Below are 20,244 nucleotides of genomic sequence, written 5' to 3'. Positions count from 1 at the left end.
CAGCACTGGAGAAGTAGTTGTCAGCTATTCTTTTGTTGGTGGTGCTGAGGATTGAACCCAGGGCCTTATGCATGCAAGGCAAGCACTGTACCAACTGAGCTATGTCCCCAGCCCAGTTGTCAGCTATTCTGAATAACATATTGAAGAGCAGGTCCCTTGGAACCTGTAGGCACTTTTCACCAGATTTCCAGTTGGTCTGTTTATGATAGGCCCTTGTAATCACTAATCATAATTTTATAACAAATTATGCACTCTTATCATGGCCTTAAAACTTTGGTATTCAGATTTTTTCATTTTTGAAAAATCACCTTTGCCAGCTGGCCTGATGGCACACCTGGAATCCCAGTAGCTTGGGAGGCTGTGATAGGACGATGGAGAGTTCCAAGCCAGCCTCAGCAAAAGTGAGGCGCTAAGCAACTCAGTGGCTGGTGATATAGCGCAGAGGTAAAGTGCCTTTGGGCTCAATCCCCAGTGCCACAAGGTGGGGGAAGGGGAATAATATTTACATTAGATAAGCTTTAAAAGTGATTCCTGAATCTTTTTCCTTTTTTATCAGTACGATTACACAGAATAATGGATTTCATTGTTAACTGATTTGTGTCTCTAAATAAAATACAAAATAGGGCTGGGGATGTGCCCTGAGTTCAATCCCTGGTACCAAAAAAAAAAAAAAAAAAAAAAAAAAAAAATTACCTTTACCAATACAGAACTATATGCAATTTATTTTTTTTTGTTTGTTTTTTTTTAAAGAGAGAGTGAGGTGTGTGTGTGTGGGGGAGAGAGAGAGAGAGAGAGAGAGAGAGAGAGAGAGAGAGAGAATTTTTAATATTTATTTTTTAGTTCTCAGCGGACACAACATCTTTGTTGGTATGTGGTGCTGAGGATCGAACCTGGGCCGCACGCACGCGAGGCGAGCGCGCTACTGCTTGAGTCACATCCCCAGCCCTACTATATGCAATTTAACTGGGTATAATTAATTTGTATTTAAGAAAGTATAAAATAATTAAATTGTATTTAAGAAAGTATAAAATAATTAAATTATGATTAGCCAGACAGTGAAACTAAGAAGACTTTAAATTTCTAAGCATCAGTTTATCTTCTAGTTTTCTTCCATCATCCACCAGTTTTCTACATGACCAAGAACAAATTATTTGATATTTCAGCATCTTGCTTTTCTTTTCCTTTTTATTTCAATATTTATTTTTTATTTATAGTTGTCAATACCTTTAACTTTTTATTTATTTATTTTTTATGTGGTGCTGAGCATCGAACCCAGGGTCTCGCACATGCTAGGCGAGCGCTCTCCGGCTGAGCCACAACCCCAGCCCTCAGCACCCTGTTTTTCTTAGTTAAAAATGTAAGTAATAAACCAGCCATGGTGGTACATGCCTGAAATCACAGCAATCTGGGAGGCTGAGGTGGGAGAATTGCAAGTTGGAGGCCAGCCTCAGCATTTCAGTGTGAGACTCTGTCTCCAAAAATAAAAATGGCTGGTGATGTAGCTCAGAGGTAAAGTGCCTTTGGGTTCAATCCCCAGTGCCACATGGTGGGGGAAGGGGAATAATATCTACATTGGATGAGCTTTAAAAGTGATTCGTGAATCTTTTCCCTTTTTTATTAGTGTGATTACACAGAATAATGGATTTCATTGTTAACTGATTTGTGAATCTTTAAATATTTGGAGTTCTACAACTTGGCTGAGTATGCATCTTTGAAATTTCATATATTATTTTATTCTACATGCTCTCATGCAAATTAAAGACAATTGCTCATATGAATCAAGACACGTTCTAGTGTCACATGGCAAGAATGTGACAAGGGCTACCTGAGGGTACTTCTTTTTTGATTTTTGTGGTGCTGGGGATTGAACTCAGGGCCTTGTGCATGGAAGGCAGGTGCTCTACCAACTGAGCTGTGTCCCCAGCCCCCTATCTGGGGGTACCTCTAAGTGGGTTTTATTTGAAGAAAATCCTGCTTCCTTTTTGGAAGTTGCTGGCAATTGTTGCTAACCTCCCTGGCACTGGGTTGGCCCGCTCTGCCTGAGGGAGAGTATCAGTAAGCAACTCTGGCAAAAAGGCAGCTGCTTGAGGGCTAGCAGATGGCTACAGGAGTCACAGTTCATACCCACCATGGATGCCAAGCACAGCTGCTTAGAGGAAAATCAGACAACTGAGATGTTTTGTATAGTTTTGAAGTATAAAGCTAGATCAGAAATACTCATGTAAACACAAACACAGAAACGCTTTCTGTCTGTCAGGTAGTGCCCCCCCCCCCATTTATTAAATCACCTTCAGTTTATACTATGTATACCTTATGTGACAGGCCCTGAGAGCAGCAACAAGCCTGGGGGGCGAGGGGTTGTGCCTTGAATTCTTGGGCAGATCACCTCACCACCTCTCTGAGCCTTAGTCTCTTCCTCTATAAAATGGGAATAAGGGCGATTTTCACCTTATAAGGGATATGAAGGCTGAATGTGAAAACTGAATAGTACAGTGAACTTATCAGCATCAAACTCAGGGCCTTGTGTATTCTAGGCCAACCTTGAGCTAGCACTGAGCCACACTGCGGCCCTGCGGGGCACTTGTTATGTGCTCTTCATAGCTCTTGACACTTAGCACATACTGACTGAATTATAATTAATATTTCAAAAGAAAAGCTCTAAATATTAGTCAACCTTCAGATGAATAAACATCCCTGTTTACACAGATTTCTCTAGTTACTTCCATTTGCAACATGAAAATAAATGGAATCGTTTTCCCACCTCAAAGTGTCATTATCGGGATAAGAGAGATCACGACTACAAACCATCTAGGATTTATGGCACCCTTCTCTAGAAAGAAAATCAGTGTTATCTGTTTTATTCAGGTGAGAGCATTTGCTTGTTTAATTTTTGGGTCTGTGTCTGGCTACATGCCCAATATTTTCCAAGGAGCTTCTCATCTGACCTTATTGCCATGGTTGTTATCCTTGTTTTATAGCTGAGATATTTAAACCTTGCTGAAGGTCCTAGGGGCAGCAAGAGGCAGAGGCAGACCCAGGCAGCTTCAACCTTTGCGCTCAGCCAGGGGCCTCCATGGTTCCTCCTGAAGGATTGTGAAATAGAGAGGGAACTGCTTTTATGAAGTCAGAGCACAAGTTCAGGGAGGAGCTGCGTTTCTCCAGTGTCCCCTCTTCCTTTTAGATCCTTCTTATGCTTTCATTCCTCCTCCTGGGTGAATATTTTAACCTCATAGCAGCACAGCATGGAGCCAGTCCACCTGGGCAAAATCTCTCACCCCCTTCCCCTTTTCCTTCCACTAGGAGAGGGAGGGGAGGAACAATCCGCAGCTCTAGAGTCCCCACAGGAGAGGCTAACAGTCAACACTGTCCTACTGGTTCCCTTTGCTGAAAGTCACTAAAACAAACTACAGACAAAAACTGCAGGACACCATAACCACCCCACCCAAGTCTCGGAGCCCCCCAGGGAAGCTGCTAATTAATACTGCTGTTAGCTTTCTAACCTGCCTTTTATACTTTTACACGAATATCTACTTAGTCATATTGACATATAATTTTGCTTTATGCATTGAAAAGATGTTTAAATGAAAAAATACTTAAATGGCACCATACAATGTTTCCCTTGTATCTTTCTTGTGTTATTCAGCATTAGCTTCGGGACTTGTCCATCCGGATATATATGGATCTGGTTCATTCCCATTTAGCGTCTGTGGACGGTGATGGGGCCTTTCAGGTATCCCCGTGACTAGGCCACAGTCCTCAGTTGCCTTAATACTAGCCCAGGTGATGCTAGGGGGCATCTGCAGATGCAGGTACTAGCTATAGTTTACTTAAATTAGTGCAACTCTGGGTGCACTCCATCTAATGAGCTGAGAGACCTAAACTACAAAACTGGGGGTTCCCTGAGGAAGAGAAAACTTCACTTAAGGACCACAACATCCCCTGCCACCTGCCCCACAGACCTCACACTGTCAGCCCCCATAATTGTGTGAGCCGTTTTCTTGAAATAATCTTTCTGTGTGGACACACGTACACACGCCCAGCGCACACACGCCCAGTGTACACACACCCAGCATATACACAGCTGCATGTCCTCCCTCTGCTTCTTCACTGAGCAGCTTGTGTGTGGCTTACAAGCTTTGCTACGATCAGCTACGGGGCAAGGAATCACACAGGTGTGCACACAGGTGGAAATTTTCCCAGAAACAGAATCGCTGGGACCCAACATGTGACAGGTCTTTCAATTTTGCAGACGTAGTACTGCCAAGCTGAAAGAAAGCGGCTGCACAAACCCTATGCTCCCACAAACCCTGAGTAAGAATGCCATGTCCCACAGCCTGACACTTGATGTTACTGTACTTTGGTCCACCTGGCGAGCGGAAGAAAGTCCCCTTTTTAAAAGGCCATAAACTGTTTCCCTTGTCTGCATTAAAGAGAAAAGCACATGCGTCTGAAAACATCCAAGTAGGGAAGAGAAAGAGAAAGGTGGTTTCCTGGTGGATTTACCCTCAGTCCTCAAGTTTGACGATTGTCCTCTTAACAACAGGGCAGGAGGAAGGTCCTGGCTGTGCCCTGGCCAGAGCTGTGCTCTCCACCCAGTCCCAGGCTCCAGCTGTCCCTCAACAGGATGCACTCATTCCCAGAGGGGAGCGTCTCTGCTCCTCTGGCGCCTGAAGGCTCAATCTCTGTGAGCTGGCCACTGGCCTCAGCCTAAAACCTCTGAGACCCTCCCTCGTGCTCACGGACCCTGGCTTCTCCTCCTTCAAAGTGCTCGGCACTCCCACCCCACAGGACACTGTTTACACAGTTCCCTCAGCAGGAACTAGATGTAAATAAAGGACAAGGGCCTTAAATCAGCCCCCACGGCTTCCCCTGCACCAGCGGGGTCGGCCAGGGTGGGACTGTGTACTGCGGAGAGGCCTGTCCACGGTGGACCTGCCACCACCTTCCCTCGGCCCCACAGCTCATCTGCACTGCACAGACACCTCGGCCCAGTGGGCCAATTAGCCGCGCAGACCAAGCATGAGGTAATGGGGCCACTGCTCGCAGCTTTATTAGCTCCAAGTAACAGGCCCATCCGAGGATCATAAAAGCTGCAAGGCTCTGCCCTCCACCTGCGAAGGCTTCCCAGACTTTCAAAACCTGAAAATGGCAGGGCTTTCCTTATGAAGTCGGCTTCCAAATTCTATGTTTTCCCAAGTTGCCATTTAAGTTGCCTCTCACACATTAAGCAATAAAGTGGCTCTTAAAAAAAAAAAAAAGCCTTATTGGGCGAGGTGTGGTGGTGCATGCCTGTAATCCCAACTACTCAGGAGGCTGAGGCAGGAGGATTGCAAATTCAAGGTCAACCTGGGCAATTTAGCAAGACCCTGTTTAAAAATAAAACATAAGGGCTTGGGTTGGCTCAGGCTTCAGTGGCTGAGTGACCCAGAATTCAATCCCCAGTACCATTAAAAAATAATTAAATAAACATGAATAGTTATTGGAGACAACTCAATGTCCATCAACTGGTGAGGGGACAAAATATGGTATATCCATACGATGGAATATTATTTGGCCATAAAAAGGAACTAATTCATGCTACATAGATGAATGCCATTATGCTCAGTAATCACAAAAGATCACATGCTTCATGACCACTATTTATATGAAATTTCCAGAAAAGATGTATATATAGAGAGAATACATATCAGAGGTTGTCTGAGATGGAGTAAGAAAGGACAGAAAATGGGCATGAAGAATGTGTACCCTTAAAAGGGGTGAACTTGACAGTTACATAAACTACAACTCCATGAAGCTTTAAAAAAATAAAGCTTTAAAAATTAGACAATTTTGACTGCTAAGGATTCACATCCTCATGCTGTGGGACAGCTTGCACGTTGGTTGTGGCTAACTAGTTCACACACAGAAGAGCCAGATGTTTTGAGACACAGGTCATTGCCATCCTTTGGGAATGCTGTTCAGGACCCATGGAAAGTATTATTGTTCTAAAGTTTTGTGCTCACGTAGCTGTCTGCAGCGATCTCCCCTCACAGGATGAAAATCAATATGACCCATTAGGAGAAAGTGATAACCCACGAATTTGGAGATCAAACTGCTGAGGACCAGCTGTCTTTCCAGCTATGATTAGGGAAGAAATCTGGCATGTATTTCCAGCAAAAGTCCTCACTGCATCCTTCTTTTTGTCTTTTGAACCCAGGAATGCTCTACCACTGAGCTGTACCCCCAGCCCTTTTAAAAAATTATTATTATTATTATTATTATTATTTTGAGAGAGAGAGATAATTTTTTAATATTTATTTTTTAGTTTTTGGTAGACACAACATCTTTTATTTTATTTTTATGTGGTGCTGAGGATCGAATCCAGTGCCCTGCGCATGCCAGGGGAGTGCACTACCGCTTGAGCCACATCCCCAACCCCTCTAAAAATTATTTTGAAATGGAGTTTTGCTAAGTTGCTGAGACTGGCCTGGATCCTGAGCTCCTCCAGCCTTGGCCACCTGAGTCTCAGGGATCAATTATAGGTACGTGCCACTGCACCTGGTCTTACTCCGTCATTCTATAAAAGGGAAGTTTCATAGGAAATCTTCAGCCCACAGAGAAAACTCTCTATCGAACATTCACTATGACTAGAACATTGTCCTCCTTTCCCTTCATCATGATCCAGGTTTTGTCTTATACAGAATTGTTTCTCCTTAAGGATGGGGGATGTAGTTCAGGGGCAGAACATTTGCCTAGCATGCATGAGGCCCTGGGTTCAATCCCCAGTACTGCAAAGGAAAAAAAAAAAAAAGAGAGAGAGATCCTTCAGGTGCAGAGGTCCAGCTAGAAAGAAACAGGGGGGACTGTGCAGATTCACATAGATCTGTTCCTAGTGATGTGGCCTGAGCCTGAGCAGCTCAGAGCAAGTGGTCAGTGAAGCATGGATACGCCTTTGGGCTTAGCCTCTCATAGAAGAATGTTCTGAGTCATGGGTGCACCTATGAGGTCCTGAGCTCCCTAAGAACTGACCAAGAGAACGAGTGTGATCATCCAAAAAGATAGGTATAAATTACCAGATGCAATCACATGCCCACAACATTCTGTGTCACTGTTTAAAGAAGCAGATTTCTGTGACAAACTAGTCCCTACTCATTTAGACATCAAGAATTGTGTTCAGCTAAAGCCCAATACAGGCAAACAAAAAGCCCCTGCACACTGATGGAAATGAGCAGGAAGTTCTGCTGCGGCTCACACCCCTGCGGCTCTCAAGGCTTTCACAAAAATTATGTGTCGGAGTGATCCCAGCCAGTATATTATATAAAAATGTGGATTTTTAAATTACTTTTTTAATTGTGGAGGGAGAACCACATACAGGTATTCAGATTTCGCGGTCGTCTGATGAAAAAAAATGATCTGAACTCAATTCACAACCAGAAAATCTCTATTTTAAACATTAGACAAAAGCTTTACACTTTTTGTTGGTAGAATTAAAAATCACTTTTCCTTGTAGTTTAAGTGCAGATGATCACACTGGGTTGGGGTTAGTGGTGCCAGGAAAACCCCTGGCTGGAAGCAGGCACCCCCAGCCTTGGCAGCCAGCAAGCCATCAGGCTCGCACCAGCGCCTAACCTGTGCTGGCCTCAGAAAACCCTACCCCAGAACTCGAGCAGCTTTTAGACTCTGAACTTCAGGGAGAATAGTATCTATGAAATTGAAACAAACACTGCTTCTTGAAATTCCAATTATGATAAGAGCTGTAACCATTTTTGCTTGGTTGATAGAGGCATATGTCTTTATTTGAAAGAACAGAAACATGATCTTCCTGTTCTAAATTGTGGTACCAGGATGACTACCTCAGAATGTAACTTTAAATTCTAAAAGTAACACTGCAACCAGGATCTGACAATGTGTCTCTTTTCTGGTATTTGAGAGAGAGACACACTGAACAAATGAATCAGGATAAGTACTAGAAAACACATGTATTTAAGTCTCATTCCACTAGCTCTGTAAAATCCTTCTCACATTTGGGCTATTGAAGCAACGCGAAAAACTATAAATGCTGGGCTGGGGATGTAGTTCAGTTAGTAGAGTTCTTGTCTCAAAGGCAAAAGGCCCTGGGTTCAATCCCCAGCATCACCAAAACCAACCAAACAAAAACTAAAAATGTAGCCAGATATAGTGGTGCATGCCTGTAATCCCAGTGGCTCAGGAGACTGAGGCAAGAGGATTCCAAGTTCCAAGTCAATTTCAGCAATTTAGTGAGGCTCTAAGCAACTTAGTGAGAAGACCTGGTCTCAAAATAAAATAAATTTAAAAAAAAGGGCTGTGGAGGTGGCTCAGTGGTTCAATCCCTGGTACCAAAAAAATAAAAAAATATATATGTACACACACACACACACACACGTGCATCATCTGCCCACAATTGAGCCTAGAAAACATTGAGATAAATGAGGTGACAGCTCAGCCCTCAAAGTGTATAGTCGAATAGGGAGACAGGTATGTGATAAATACCATGGCAATTCAGGTTGATGTGGGAAAAATAAGAAATGCAAACATCTTTAATATTACTTGAATATCACTTAGAAATATGTAACCTTAATTATGTAAATGGCATATATTAAAAACAAAAATTGATTTGATGCTGGATTTAAAACAGCTGCCAATGGATATATGCCTTGAAGTACGCTCCACCATTTGTTTAGGGGTTCTTACCTGCCTAGTTTTTGTTTTTAAAAAGTGCATCCTGGGATAAAAAAGCAAGAATGGATTTGCAGGAGAGCCCAATTCATGCCTGGGGCTGCATTTGTTTAGAAAGCCCCAAAGTACTAAATAGGACACTGGAACTTTATCAAACCAAAGTACATTGACTTCATACAGCAAGTGACATTTTTCTGTGAAGCTCACTAGTTCCTTCCTAACCCCATTCTTCTTTTAAAAAAATTTAAAAATATTTTTAGTTGTAAACAGACACAATACCTTTATTTTGTTTATTTAGCTTTTTATGTGGTGCTGGGGATTGAACCCAGGGCCTCACACATGCTAGACAAGTGCTCTACCGCTGAGCTACAGCCTCAGCCCCCAACCCCATTCTTATATGGTAGTATCTAGAAGAATTCCAGTGAACTTCCACCTGAGAAGAATCATTCTGCTCTACACTAAGATCACAGCCCCTGCAATGTGAAAATTATTGTTCAAAAACCCCAAATAATTTAACGACAGTTCAAGATCTTTATATTTCTTAGATTCCAGTAAGGAGAATTAAAATTTCTAAAAAATATACTTTTTATCTCTCCTCTACTTCTTTTATATATCCAACGTTCCAAAGGCTTCTTACAAAATACCTAAAAAAAAAACCTCTCTGAAACTCAATCTTCACATCTCTTAATCCTTTCCTCCTTTCTTCCAATATGAGAACAAACTCCCAAGAAATGAACTGGCAAAGGCAGGACAACTCTGGGCTGGGGCCAGGGGAGCATACTCCATGATTCCAGGCAGGCGGAGGGGGAGGACTGGCGGGGCTAAACTCTGGTAGCTGTGCCACCATTGGTGATGACCTCAGAAGGCCAGTCTGTTGGTCTGTCAGTGACCACAGGGCCTGGCACAGTTGTGGTGCTCCAGAAAACAGTTGCAGAAAGAATGAATGTTGGTGGTATGCTCAGGACACACATAACAGGTGCTCATACCAGGGCCACTGTTGTTAGTAGTGCTGTCTCAATCCCACATGCTAAGGAGCAGGTGATGGTTTTAGTCACAGCTGTGTGAGGGACACAGATCTTCAGTATTTATCCCACAAATATTTTTGAGTTCTTACTATGCACCAGCCCCATGAGGGAATTAAAAAACCCTGAAGGAGCATACAGCTCATTGAGAGAAAAACAAGTGCCAATGATTTCAACACCACTCTTATCAAATATTTATTCAGCTCCACCTACGTGTCAGCCTTTTAAATACTGAGGAAGGCTGTAAATAAACACGGAAATCAATGCTTGTATGACAGTTACAGTCCAGTAGACTCAAGCTACCAATAGGAACACTAACTGAACACCTACTATGTGTTGGACACTGTTTTAAAAGCTTTCATGCATTACCATGTTTAATCCTCATGAGTATGAACCTCATGAGTAGATACTATTATCATCCTTATTTACAGACAAGAAAACAGAAGCACAAGATCAAATGGAGGAGAATGACTTACCAACTACCCTCAAATCTAGGCTAACAGGGGATGGATTGGTTGGCTGCAGAAATCTTCTCAAAGAACATTAACTGTCAGAGGGAATACTCTAATAGAAACAAGGTTCCACATGTTTACATGCTTAGAGATAAACAGTGTACTGTCAAGACCTGGTTCATGTCCTGCACCTCAAGCTGTTCAGAGAATAATTGACCTAAATCTCTCTCTTTCTCTGTGGTGCTGGGGATAGAACTTAGGGCCTCATGAATGTCATGCAAATGCATGGCCACTAAACAGCATCCTCAATCCAATCATCAAAGTCTTATATCATCGTCATTATCACAACACTTAGGAATTATCAATATAATTTTCCTGATTTGTCATTTGAATTTCCGTAACTAGAGTGGATTGGTTTATTACCTTAAGTCTTGACAGGCATGTGACGGCGATAGGGCTGTCTTCTGTACCCCTCACCTCTCCCCATAACTCACACGGTCAGCTCTGCACTTACGATGGCTGGTGTTGGGCTGGTCATCGTTCTGATCCCCTCTCCCCCTCTGTGCATCTATGCAGGTACTGTGCTCTAATCAGGTGGACTTCCTTGACAGGTTGTTATCACCAGTTTTATACCTTTGTAGGACACAGCTGCACCTTGAAGGTGATCAGCTGTTTGCAACAATAGGAATAAGCTTCTTAAAACAAGTTTTAAGAATTGAAATCTGAATGGTTTAATTATTTTGAGGTAGTTTTCTGTTGCATTTATAATCTCAGGTTAGTAAGTGTTAAAAAGTATTCCTGTATGTGAAAATTAAGAGAAAAACCATTAAAACTTTTTAACTTTAAAAGGTCAACTTGCAAACAGAGGTAGAAAATGGTAATTTTACCTTAGTAAATGGACTATATAGCCCTTGCTGCTTCTTTTCAGTTAAGCATTGTAAAAGTGACTCTTCAACATTAAAAAATGTAAACACTTCACAAGGCAGAGCCTCCTTAAAAACTCCAAATCTCCCTCCTCCAGTTAACTTGCTGGCCATTGAGATTTTTAGTGAAGGAATTGTTATTGCCTGGGGACTTTTTAACCTCCAAAGCACCATATAAACAGTTTAAGCAACAAAACACAGGAGGGCATCTTGACCCCTGCTGCTCTGTCCAAACCACTCAGCCTGGCAGGTTGCCTGAAAGGCATGGATCTCTGAGCAGTGAACATCTATTTCTCCCTGGTTTGGGAACTCATTCTAGTAACATTTTTCATTTATCTTTGAAAGAGAAAACAGCAACATTTTATCTCATATACATGAGCCTCACCTTTATCCACAAAGATTTGCAGCAACTGTTAGAGGCTGAACATAATCACTAACTTGATAAGTCAGAAAGAGACTCAAGGTCAGGAAAACATAAATAAAAGTATAAAACCAAGGCAGAGGAAAATAAGGACAGAAGGACATAGGTCCGAAGGGTCACAGAGCTGTAATTACTTGCTACACATCCCACAAGTTTTAAGTTTATGGGGAAATATGCCTAAAGCTGGTGGAATATCTCTGGCACTCTGGACAATGTCCCTATCTCAGCAGAGCTAAACATGCTTTACTGCTGTAAGCTCACGCACCTACTATGGGTTATTTAAAAAAGGAAGTAGTTTTAAAAGACCTACTTGACTGGTTGGGTTCAGGGAAAGGTGCGCTCTCCCATAATGCAGGCTACAGCTTAATTTGGTGTGTATTTTCTGGAGGGCATTTTGCAACGATCCACCCTTTGACCCAGCCTCCCTCTTGGGGATTTAGCTTTCAGAAACATCATGGATTTGGGCAAAGCTTTACCTGAGGAAATGCTCACTGCAGTGCTTTACCAGCAAAGTCCTGGCAACAACCTATGTCCAACAACAGGGGCTCAATCAATAAATTACGATGAGAAACAGAGAACTGTGGAGTCATCAGAATGATGAAGCACCAAATACTGACTGGAGTGGAAATAAGTACTGAAAACTGGGGGTACACCTTAGTGGTGGAGTGGTCCCCAGTACCATAAACAACAAAAAGCCTCCAAGATGAAATATACACACAGATACATTTGAATCAACCAGGAAATGCTGAAAGGTATCACTTGGAGATTTCTCAAATACATACAGCTACAATGTAACTGGGGAGAAATTAAAAATAGCATTTGTTTTAGCCCTGAAATCTAACTAAACTGAAATCTTTTAAAAATACTAGCCTATTGTGCCCCTAACAATAAAGTTCATATGTTTCCAAGAAAAGTTACATAAAAAGAAAGGGAAAGGCTGGGTGTGGAGGCATATGCCTTTACTCCCAGTGACTTGGGAGGCTGAGGCAGGAGGATTCAAGTTTGAGGCTAGCCTCAGCAAGTTAGTGAGACCCTGTCTCAAAATGAAAAATAAAAGGGGCTGGGGGTGTAGATCAGTGGTAGAGCAACAGAGTTAAATCTTGTGTGTGTGTGTGTGTGTGTGTGTGTGTGTGTGTGTGTGTGACAGAGGGGGGGGGCTTTCACTAATATTCAATTAGCAAGAAAATTAATTAACTATAAGTGCTGCACTCCACCCAAGCATTCCAGTTTGTCTAAACAGGGCTCGTCTATACCCTCAACATTCTTTCCGTAATAAACTCTTTGATATGTGCAACTATGATAGTTTTAGAACTGAATATACTGAGATTCATGTTTTACCTTAGGGAATACCACTACAGCTGTACGGCCTCTCGGAGATCCAAACCCCTAGGTCATGATCCTGTCTCTGACATAAAGTGTCCCCTAAGGGGCTCCTGTTTAGGTTGTAGGCATCCCACAGAGAAACAGATAATCAGTCAGGAGGCCTGGAGCAAACACTCTGGTCTTGAATTTTAAAATTTTATTTGCACATACCCACCAGAATGGCAAAAAATTAAAAGGACGGGCAATATCACTTGCTAGCAAGATGCACAGTAATAGGAACACTCATACACTGCTGGTGGGAATGTCAGCTGGTGCTACCATTTTGGAAAACTGCCTGGCACTTTCTACTAAAGCTAAGTATTCAAATACTTTACATCAGCAAACTCACTCCTGAGCGTATGCCCAAGAGATATGAGGGTCTGACTATAACTGTAGTAGGAACATTCATAAAGCACTACTCCTAAGATTCAGAGTCTACAAACAATCCAAAATGCCTGTCAAGAGAAGAATGATTTGTGATTCATTCATATGGTAGAATGCCACTCAGCAACAAGAACCACAATTCCTCCCATGTCAGTGATGAATCTGACAAGCAACCTGGGCAAGGGGACAAAATAACCAAGGCCATCAGAGGTTAGGACAGTGATGTGTTCAGCTTGTGGCAATTTAGTAAACTATATATACTTGAGCACACCTTTCTCTATGTATATTGTAGTTTAATAAAAAGTTTAAAAACAAAATGTATTTGCATGGGTCAACAGGTTAAACTGTACATTTATAAAAAATTTCAATTTTTTTTTTGTACTAGGAATTGACCCCAGAAGTGCTTTACAGTGATTTTGTGACAGTGTCTCGCTAAGTTGCTCAGGGCCCCGCTTAGCTGCTGAGGCTGGCCCGGCTATTTTCTGCTGTTGGACTGCAGAATAAATGGCCACTCGGAATGAAGAAAATGAACTCGGGGCAATTCCGGGGACAATAGTTTTCCGTAATGTATAGATCTTTATAAGGCTAGTGACTTCTGGAATAATGTCACAAATGTGAACTCAAAAGCTACCTGAAACCCATGGAAGGTGTCACTTGTCCAGGTGGTCCCCTGGGTTTCACAATAAAAGATGCCGCATGGCAATGTTATTGAGTTCAAAAAACCTCTTTCCCATCAGGGAAAAAAAAAATTACAGAAGAAAAAAATCTATTGTTTGCTTTGTACTTTCATTTTACCAAACAAAAAGCTAAGGCACTAGGCTGTTCAGAATACTTCCGATACCTGGCACCCCCTCCTGCTCCCAGCACATGGCTCTACTCTGTCAGTCCTACGGAGCCAAGAGCAAGCCGTCTGGACTTCTGCAATCCCATCTTATCTCAGCACACCTGAAGAAGGTAGGGCTGTGGGAAAAGATTAAGATACCCAGCAGTGGGCAGAGCTATAGTGATGAGCACACCTCAGAGAGGGGTCTTGAAAGGCATGAAAGTTTTACATGCCAGACTTGTATGTTGTTGTCTCACACTGGAAATCAACCTGACAGGTATTCAACAGACAAGGAAAACACATGCATAGATTGTTCCCTTTACCCAGTGAAAGAAAAGCACTTGTTTCTTAACAAAAGGCTTGTTCAAAACATGCCAAAGGTGAATTGTCAGAATGACAGAAAAATTCCAGTGACATCTTAGATTGCCAAATTAGAAAATATATTTGGGAAAAAAAATAAATGTATTTGGTTTGTGCATTTGTTGATCACTAGAAACTACAAATTAAATTACTATTTGGAGACCAGTGTGGAAGCCGGTAATAGATTCTAGGCCTTAGTTTTTCATCTAAAAATGACAAGTAGGGGCTGGGGATGTGGCTCAAGCCGTAGCGTGCTCGCCTGGCATGCGTGCGGCCCGGGTTCGATCCTCAGCACCACATACAAAACAAAGATGTTGTGTCCAACGAAAACTAAAAAATAAACATTAAAATTCTCTCTCTCTCTATCCTCTATCTTTAAAAAAAATGACAAGTAAATACACATAATTCACGAACGTCCATCTCATGGGCAGATATATTCTTAGCAACAAGATGCTCTATGAACATGATCAAGGGTGGGAGCAGGGAGCATGGCACAGGATTAGGTGTTTAATAAATTGTGTATTTACTCAACAAACATGCACACCTACTGTGCACCAGGAACGGTTTTAGGCATAAGGAAAACAATAAAACAAAGCTCCTCGCCTTGTCGAGCTCAGTCCAGTTAAGGAGGAAAGAGATGAAAAAACACAGAAAATATATCACTTAGGATACTGAGTAGGAAGTTTTATGGGAGGAAAGGTAAAGTAGCCCAAGTTGAGGTTGAGAGCGCTGTCAGCAAATTTAAAGTTGTTTGAACAAGCCTCCTTGAGAAGGTGACATTGAGTCTTCTGTGTCCCTGTCCCTCCTTGTCATTTTCCTCCTGCACTCAACTGTTCAGCAAGATTTATGTAGGCAGGACATCCCTAGATGACACCACACGGGGCCTCCATCAACTTCCTACGACACGAACAGTTCTAACTTCTAGGAAGGTTGTGGCTACTCTTAATTAAAGGTTTGTTTGAACTTGACTTCTTCCTCTCCCACTAAAGCATGTACTCATCAGAAAACCATGTAAAAATCACAAGCAAGCTTTTGAGGGAAAATTATGGGCATACTATGGACTAAAGTGTGGGAAGAGGCGGGATCTTTGGCCAAACTCTTAATTGGCAACAGCAAGATTATTTGATATTTTGAGGCTTATTATCATGTCATTTGTTTATGAAGTTGTAAATGTATGCCGTCCTGGGAGTTAGCATGGATTGCCAGTAATAATTTGTCTAAGTACATATTTTAGAAAACTCAGCAAATGTTTAAATATGTATTAAAGGATATTTGATACTGCATATAGAGGATCACACTATTTTATAAACCTCCCTTTTCTCTAAAGAATGTATTCCTTTATTTCAAAGAAATTTTATTGTTAAAAATAAAAATCTCAGTTGCAGGTGGCTTTTGCAATCACACCTGGTTAGGCTGTGTTTCTATTAGTAAAATATTGCAGGTCGCTAGGTAACATAAAGGAAATCTGTTTTTATAAGAATGAGAGTCACCAATATTGTCAGTAGAATTTTGTCATACTATGCTTGCTTTTAGCCTCGATCACTGTGGGTGGGGCCTGGGGAAGAACTCAATGAGGAGGAGGCAAAAGGCTTTTCAGGTTTCTAATCAGACCTGTGGATGTAAAACTTCACTGTGTATTCATCATAGCCAAACCAAGGGCTAGCAGCCTTTACTGCAATGATTATGTAAACCTGTTTTCTGGTTCTGCAAATTCTTTCCCCATCACCTCAACATGAAAAAGCCTGATCCCAACATATTAATAAGGAAAAGGTGATTAAAATCAATCAATATTTAGTGAGTTTGGGGTGTGCTTTCAGGCACCTAGGAATAGAAAGCAATAAAGTAGTGGTCTCTGATCTTCAGTATATTATAACCTTTCAAAATCTGAAAATGACTTACACTGTTTTATGATTACAAATTTGGATAACCAAAACAATGAAATCCACACTTTTTCCTTCTGTCCCAGTTCTATGGGTATATGACTTGCCAAAATTGTTGACATTTGTGACTCTGTAATTCGCTTGAATACAACCCCTCTTTTTTTTTAAAGATAGAGTGAGAGAGAGAGGGAGAGAGAGAGAGAGAGAGAGAATTTTAATATTTATTTTTTAGTTTTTGGCGGACACAACATCTTTGTTTGTATGTGGTGCTGAGGATCGAACCCAGGCCGCGCGCTACCGCTTGAGCCACATCCCCAGCCCTACAACCCCTCTTAAGACTCCTGCAGTCAGTCAGAAGGGAGAGAGAAGAGTTTACCCTGAATATCTGATTGCTTGTCTAAAGTTGATATTCTCATTTCAGACTGGAAAAACAGGCCTACGTTGGAGAACTTCAATATTCATGTGTTTTTGAACTCCAGCGAATACTTAAAGAATCCACACATAATTTGTAGTGATCTGCATTTCAGTCACATACAATTTTTCCTTAACTATAATCAGAGTAGTGATGACTCCCCAATCTAAGAATGTTTTATTTACTCTCTGTCAGCACCCCACACCTCCTGCCTCGACATCTTTGGGGTCATTTAAATGTTAACAGTCTCAATACAAACATAAGAATTTAAACATCCAAATTTCTGGCATTTCTAGAAATTGCCTTCTATTAAGGAAACACACTAGCAGGAACAGTTTTTGGTCACAGTTCCTGACCCCCAAATGCTGTGTCAACAGTCTACTCTGTCTACCTATAAAGTAATATTTCACATGATACAGTATACACTTTATGTATTCCGATGAACAGAACTGATAATTTGGGCACCTTCAATGGCTAGATTATGAAAATATTTTCATGCTGTTTTTAGACTCTTACCCAACAAAGGTCAATAAACTCCTCTGATTACAGGAACTCACTCAGTCCTTACAAATTTAAGGACTCAGTTTTAAGATTAAAAGAAATCTACAAAATGAGCAAAGCCATGTACACATGGCTACAAATGAATTCAGAGAACTTCAAAGTCTCAAGGGTGCAAGGAGCCTAAGCAGAATTAAAACAAAAGTTGTTTTGTATTCTATTAATAGCAGATGATTAAACGCATATCTTATTTCAACTGGAATTCATTTATTAGGACTTAAAACTTACTAAACTGGCCACTAATCCCATGTCTTGTTTCTGGGAAAATTCTCTCTCGCACAACATGCAAGAGACGGACCATCCAGCGCTCCTTAAAGTTATGTCAATTTTATTAACTCCTCGGTGCTGTAATAACCTCACAAAACCACGAATGTATGAAAGCCAAGTTCAACCTAAAGCTGCGTAGGAAAGGTGCAAGGGGGAGGGCGTTTCGAGGCTTCCCAGAGCAAACTCGCCGCCGAACCAGAAAATTCCCCGAGCCTCCTGCGAGGCTCCGGCGGGGAGCTCGGCTCACCTGGCGATGTCTAATTACAGGGGAGTTTCCCCCCTACATTCCTGTGCGCTTTCTTTTCTCGGAGGAAACTCGAGCTCGTCTCTCCGGCCTCGGAGGGCTGCAGCCCAGCCAGGCCAGCGCGGTCACTGATTCCAAGGAGAAGCTGGGAGGGGCACAGGGCCCAGAGCCCGCTCGGCCTCTCCTCGCCTGCCCCAGCTTCCCCCAAACACGTCGGCTGTGAAACGTGTGGCTCGCTGGGCGTCTCCGGCTCGGGCAGGGGAGGGCCTTCCCGCGAAAGTCCCCCTCCTTACCCCGAAGGTGAAAATCCCGACCTTTCCCTTGTGACAATTAATTGCCACCTGCCGGCGAGGCTCCCCTTCCCGGCCTCGAACCCCCAACTCCGGTTTCCCCCCCAGAGTCCCAGGGCCTCCCAGCCTCCCGCCCTCGGCCTCGAACCCCTGCGCCCGGGGCCTCCGCACCCGGGACCTGGAGAACCGCCCCCTCCCCCAGGGACCGAGGCCTCCAACCCCGCGCCCGGCGCCCCAGGCTCACCCGGTAGGTGTTCTCGGTGAGCCGGTTCACCTCCTCGGGCCCCCGCGACATGGCTGCAGCCTCCGGACGCGGGAGCGAGCGCGGGAGGACGCGGCGGGGCCTCGTGGCCGCCCGACCCGGGGCGGCAGGAGCAGCGGGGCGCGACCGAGGGCCCCTCGAGGGTCGGCTGCGGCCACAGCCGTCGGCCCAAGAGGGCTCGCCCGGGTCCCCACTGACAAAATGTCAAAAGTTGCCGCACCGCCTCGCGCGGGGAGTGGAGGAGCAGCGGCCAGACGCGGCCGGGGCAGGCGGGGCGGGCCGGGTGGCCCCACCTGAGGCCGCGGAGCGGGCGGGGCCGCGGGGCCGGTGGGCGGGGCGTCCCCACCTGGGGCAGCCTGGAGGGCGTGGCCTGGCAGGCGGTGGGCGGGCCCAAGGTGGGGTGGGTGAGGGTGGGCGGGCCAGCCTCCGCGAAGGCCAATGGGATTGCGCCGGGTGGGCGTGGCCGAGCCGCCGGGTGGGCGGGGCCGAAGCAGGATGGGTTGGAGTAGGCGTGGCGGCCCCACCTGAGGCGGGCTGGCGGGCGGGGCGACCACCGCGCGCCCCCTCGCGGCCCTCCCAGGGCTCCTGGCGACCCGGGGACCCGTGAAGAGTCTGCTGCTGCGTCGCTGTTGTGCTACGGAACCTGGACCGAAGACATTCGGGTCTCTGTGGTCCTAAATAAAGCCCTTGTGTGCACCACACGGAGCTGGGACTGGAGTCTGAGGCCCGCGTCCTCCGCGAGCTCTTCCCCTAAGCCCTGCCTTTTGGTAACGCAGGAAGGGGGCACCCGCATCCCCCTGGCGCAAGGATTTTCCTGATCGTTGCCTCCCGGCCCACCCCTTCGCTGACCTAAAGACTGGAGGGCATGACCCTCTTAGGTGGAGGAAAGGGGACTTCCACCTGTAATTTGGGAAGCTCCTGGAATATAAAAAAATGAATGAGTGCCCAGAACTGGTAGCTGAAATGGCAGTACGTGTTTAACCTTTACGTTAAGCTCGACCTTTAACTCATTGGAACTGTGCTTATCAAAAGATCTTTATAGGATTTAGAAACCATGGTGAGCTGAGTTTTAGGGAAGCCTGTCTTCCTTTGTCTCCCAGGTGGGGCCCCTCAGGCTCCTTGTTCTGTCTACTCCTGGGCGGAGCCCTGCCCAGGGGTGAGGCAGATGTCATCTCTGGACCTCTCCCAGAGTGTGCACCTAATGTCGGGGTGACCCAAACCCTGAGGGTGCAGAACAGCCATTTTACAGTAGGAGCCACTACTTAGCATCTGACTCTTCCACCAAGCACAGACAAGAGATCTTATTCTGATTTTTTTTTTTTGGGGGGGCGTGTACTGGGGATTGTACTCTGGGGCACTCGGCCACTAAGCCACATCTCCAGCCCTATTTTGTACTTTAAATAAAGTCTCACTGAGTTGCTTAGCGCCTTGCTTTTTTACTGAAACTGGCTTTGAACTCACGATCCTTCTGCCTCCACCTCCAAAACAATGGGATTACAGGTGTGTGCCACTGCGCCCGGCTTAGTCTGATTTTTTAAAAACCATATTCCACTGCATAATTGTCACAAATTTTATGCCAATTTGTTGTTGTTGTAAAAAAGAGGGGTGTGACCATTATTTGAAGCTGCTGATTTTTTTTTTTTAATCGTGCTGGTGTACTTTAAAATAATTAATTATTAAACTGTCTTTGGTACAAGGTTAGTATGCATGGAATATTCGTGAATATACTTTAATGTAGTGGCAATGATTATGCAGTGAAATACTGAACTTCTATCTAGGTACATTGCATCACTTATAGCTTCTACACTGCTCCTGGGATCTGAGATGTAGCTCAATGGGAGAGCACTTGCCTAGCATGCACCAGGTCTGGGTTCAGCTCCCCAATATGGGAGGGGGGCGATTTAAACT

At 43.9% G+C, this 20,244-nt stretch overlaps 1 protein-coding gene across 3 annotated transcripts in view; it reads right to left on the bottom strand.

Annotated features, from left to right (window-relative positions):
• Positions 1-18,673, bottom strand: part of BAIAP2L1 (BAR/IMD domain containing adaptor protein 2 like 1) — an 89,795-nt gene extending 71,122 nt beyond the window's left edge. Inside the window, exon 1 of one of the 3 annotated variants that reach the window (XM_081297623.1) lies at positions 18,319-18,673. In XM_081297623.1, the coding sequence (XP_081153749.1) occupies positions 18,319-18,369 (51 nt within the window). In that variant the 5' untranslated portion in view covers positions 18,370-18,673. Of the gene's footprint in view, positions 1-17,787; positions 18,039-18,318 lie in introns of those variants that run through there. The other 2 variants (XM_081297625.1, XM_081297624.1) reach the window with 2 other exon arrangements.
• Between the last annotated feature and the right edge of the window lie 1,571 nt (positions 18,674-20,244).

The sequence above is a fragment of the Spermophilus citellus genome (genome assembly GCF_964194105.1).
Source record: "Spermophilus citellus genome assembly, chromosome: 6".
Lineage (NCBI taxonomy): Eukaryota > Metazoa > Chordata > Mammalia > Rodentia > Sciuridae > Spermophilus > Spermophilus citellus.
This window is presented reverse-complemented; position numbering and strand designations above follow the sequence as displayed.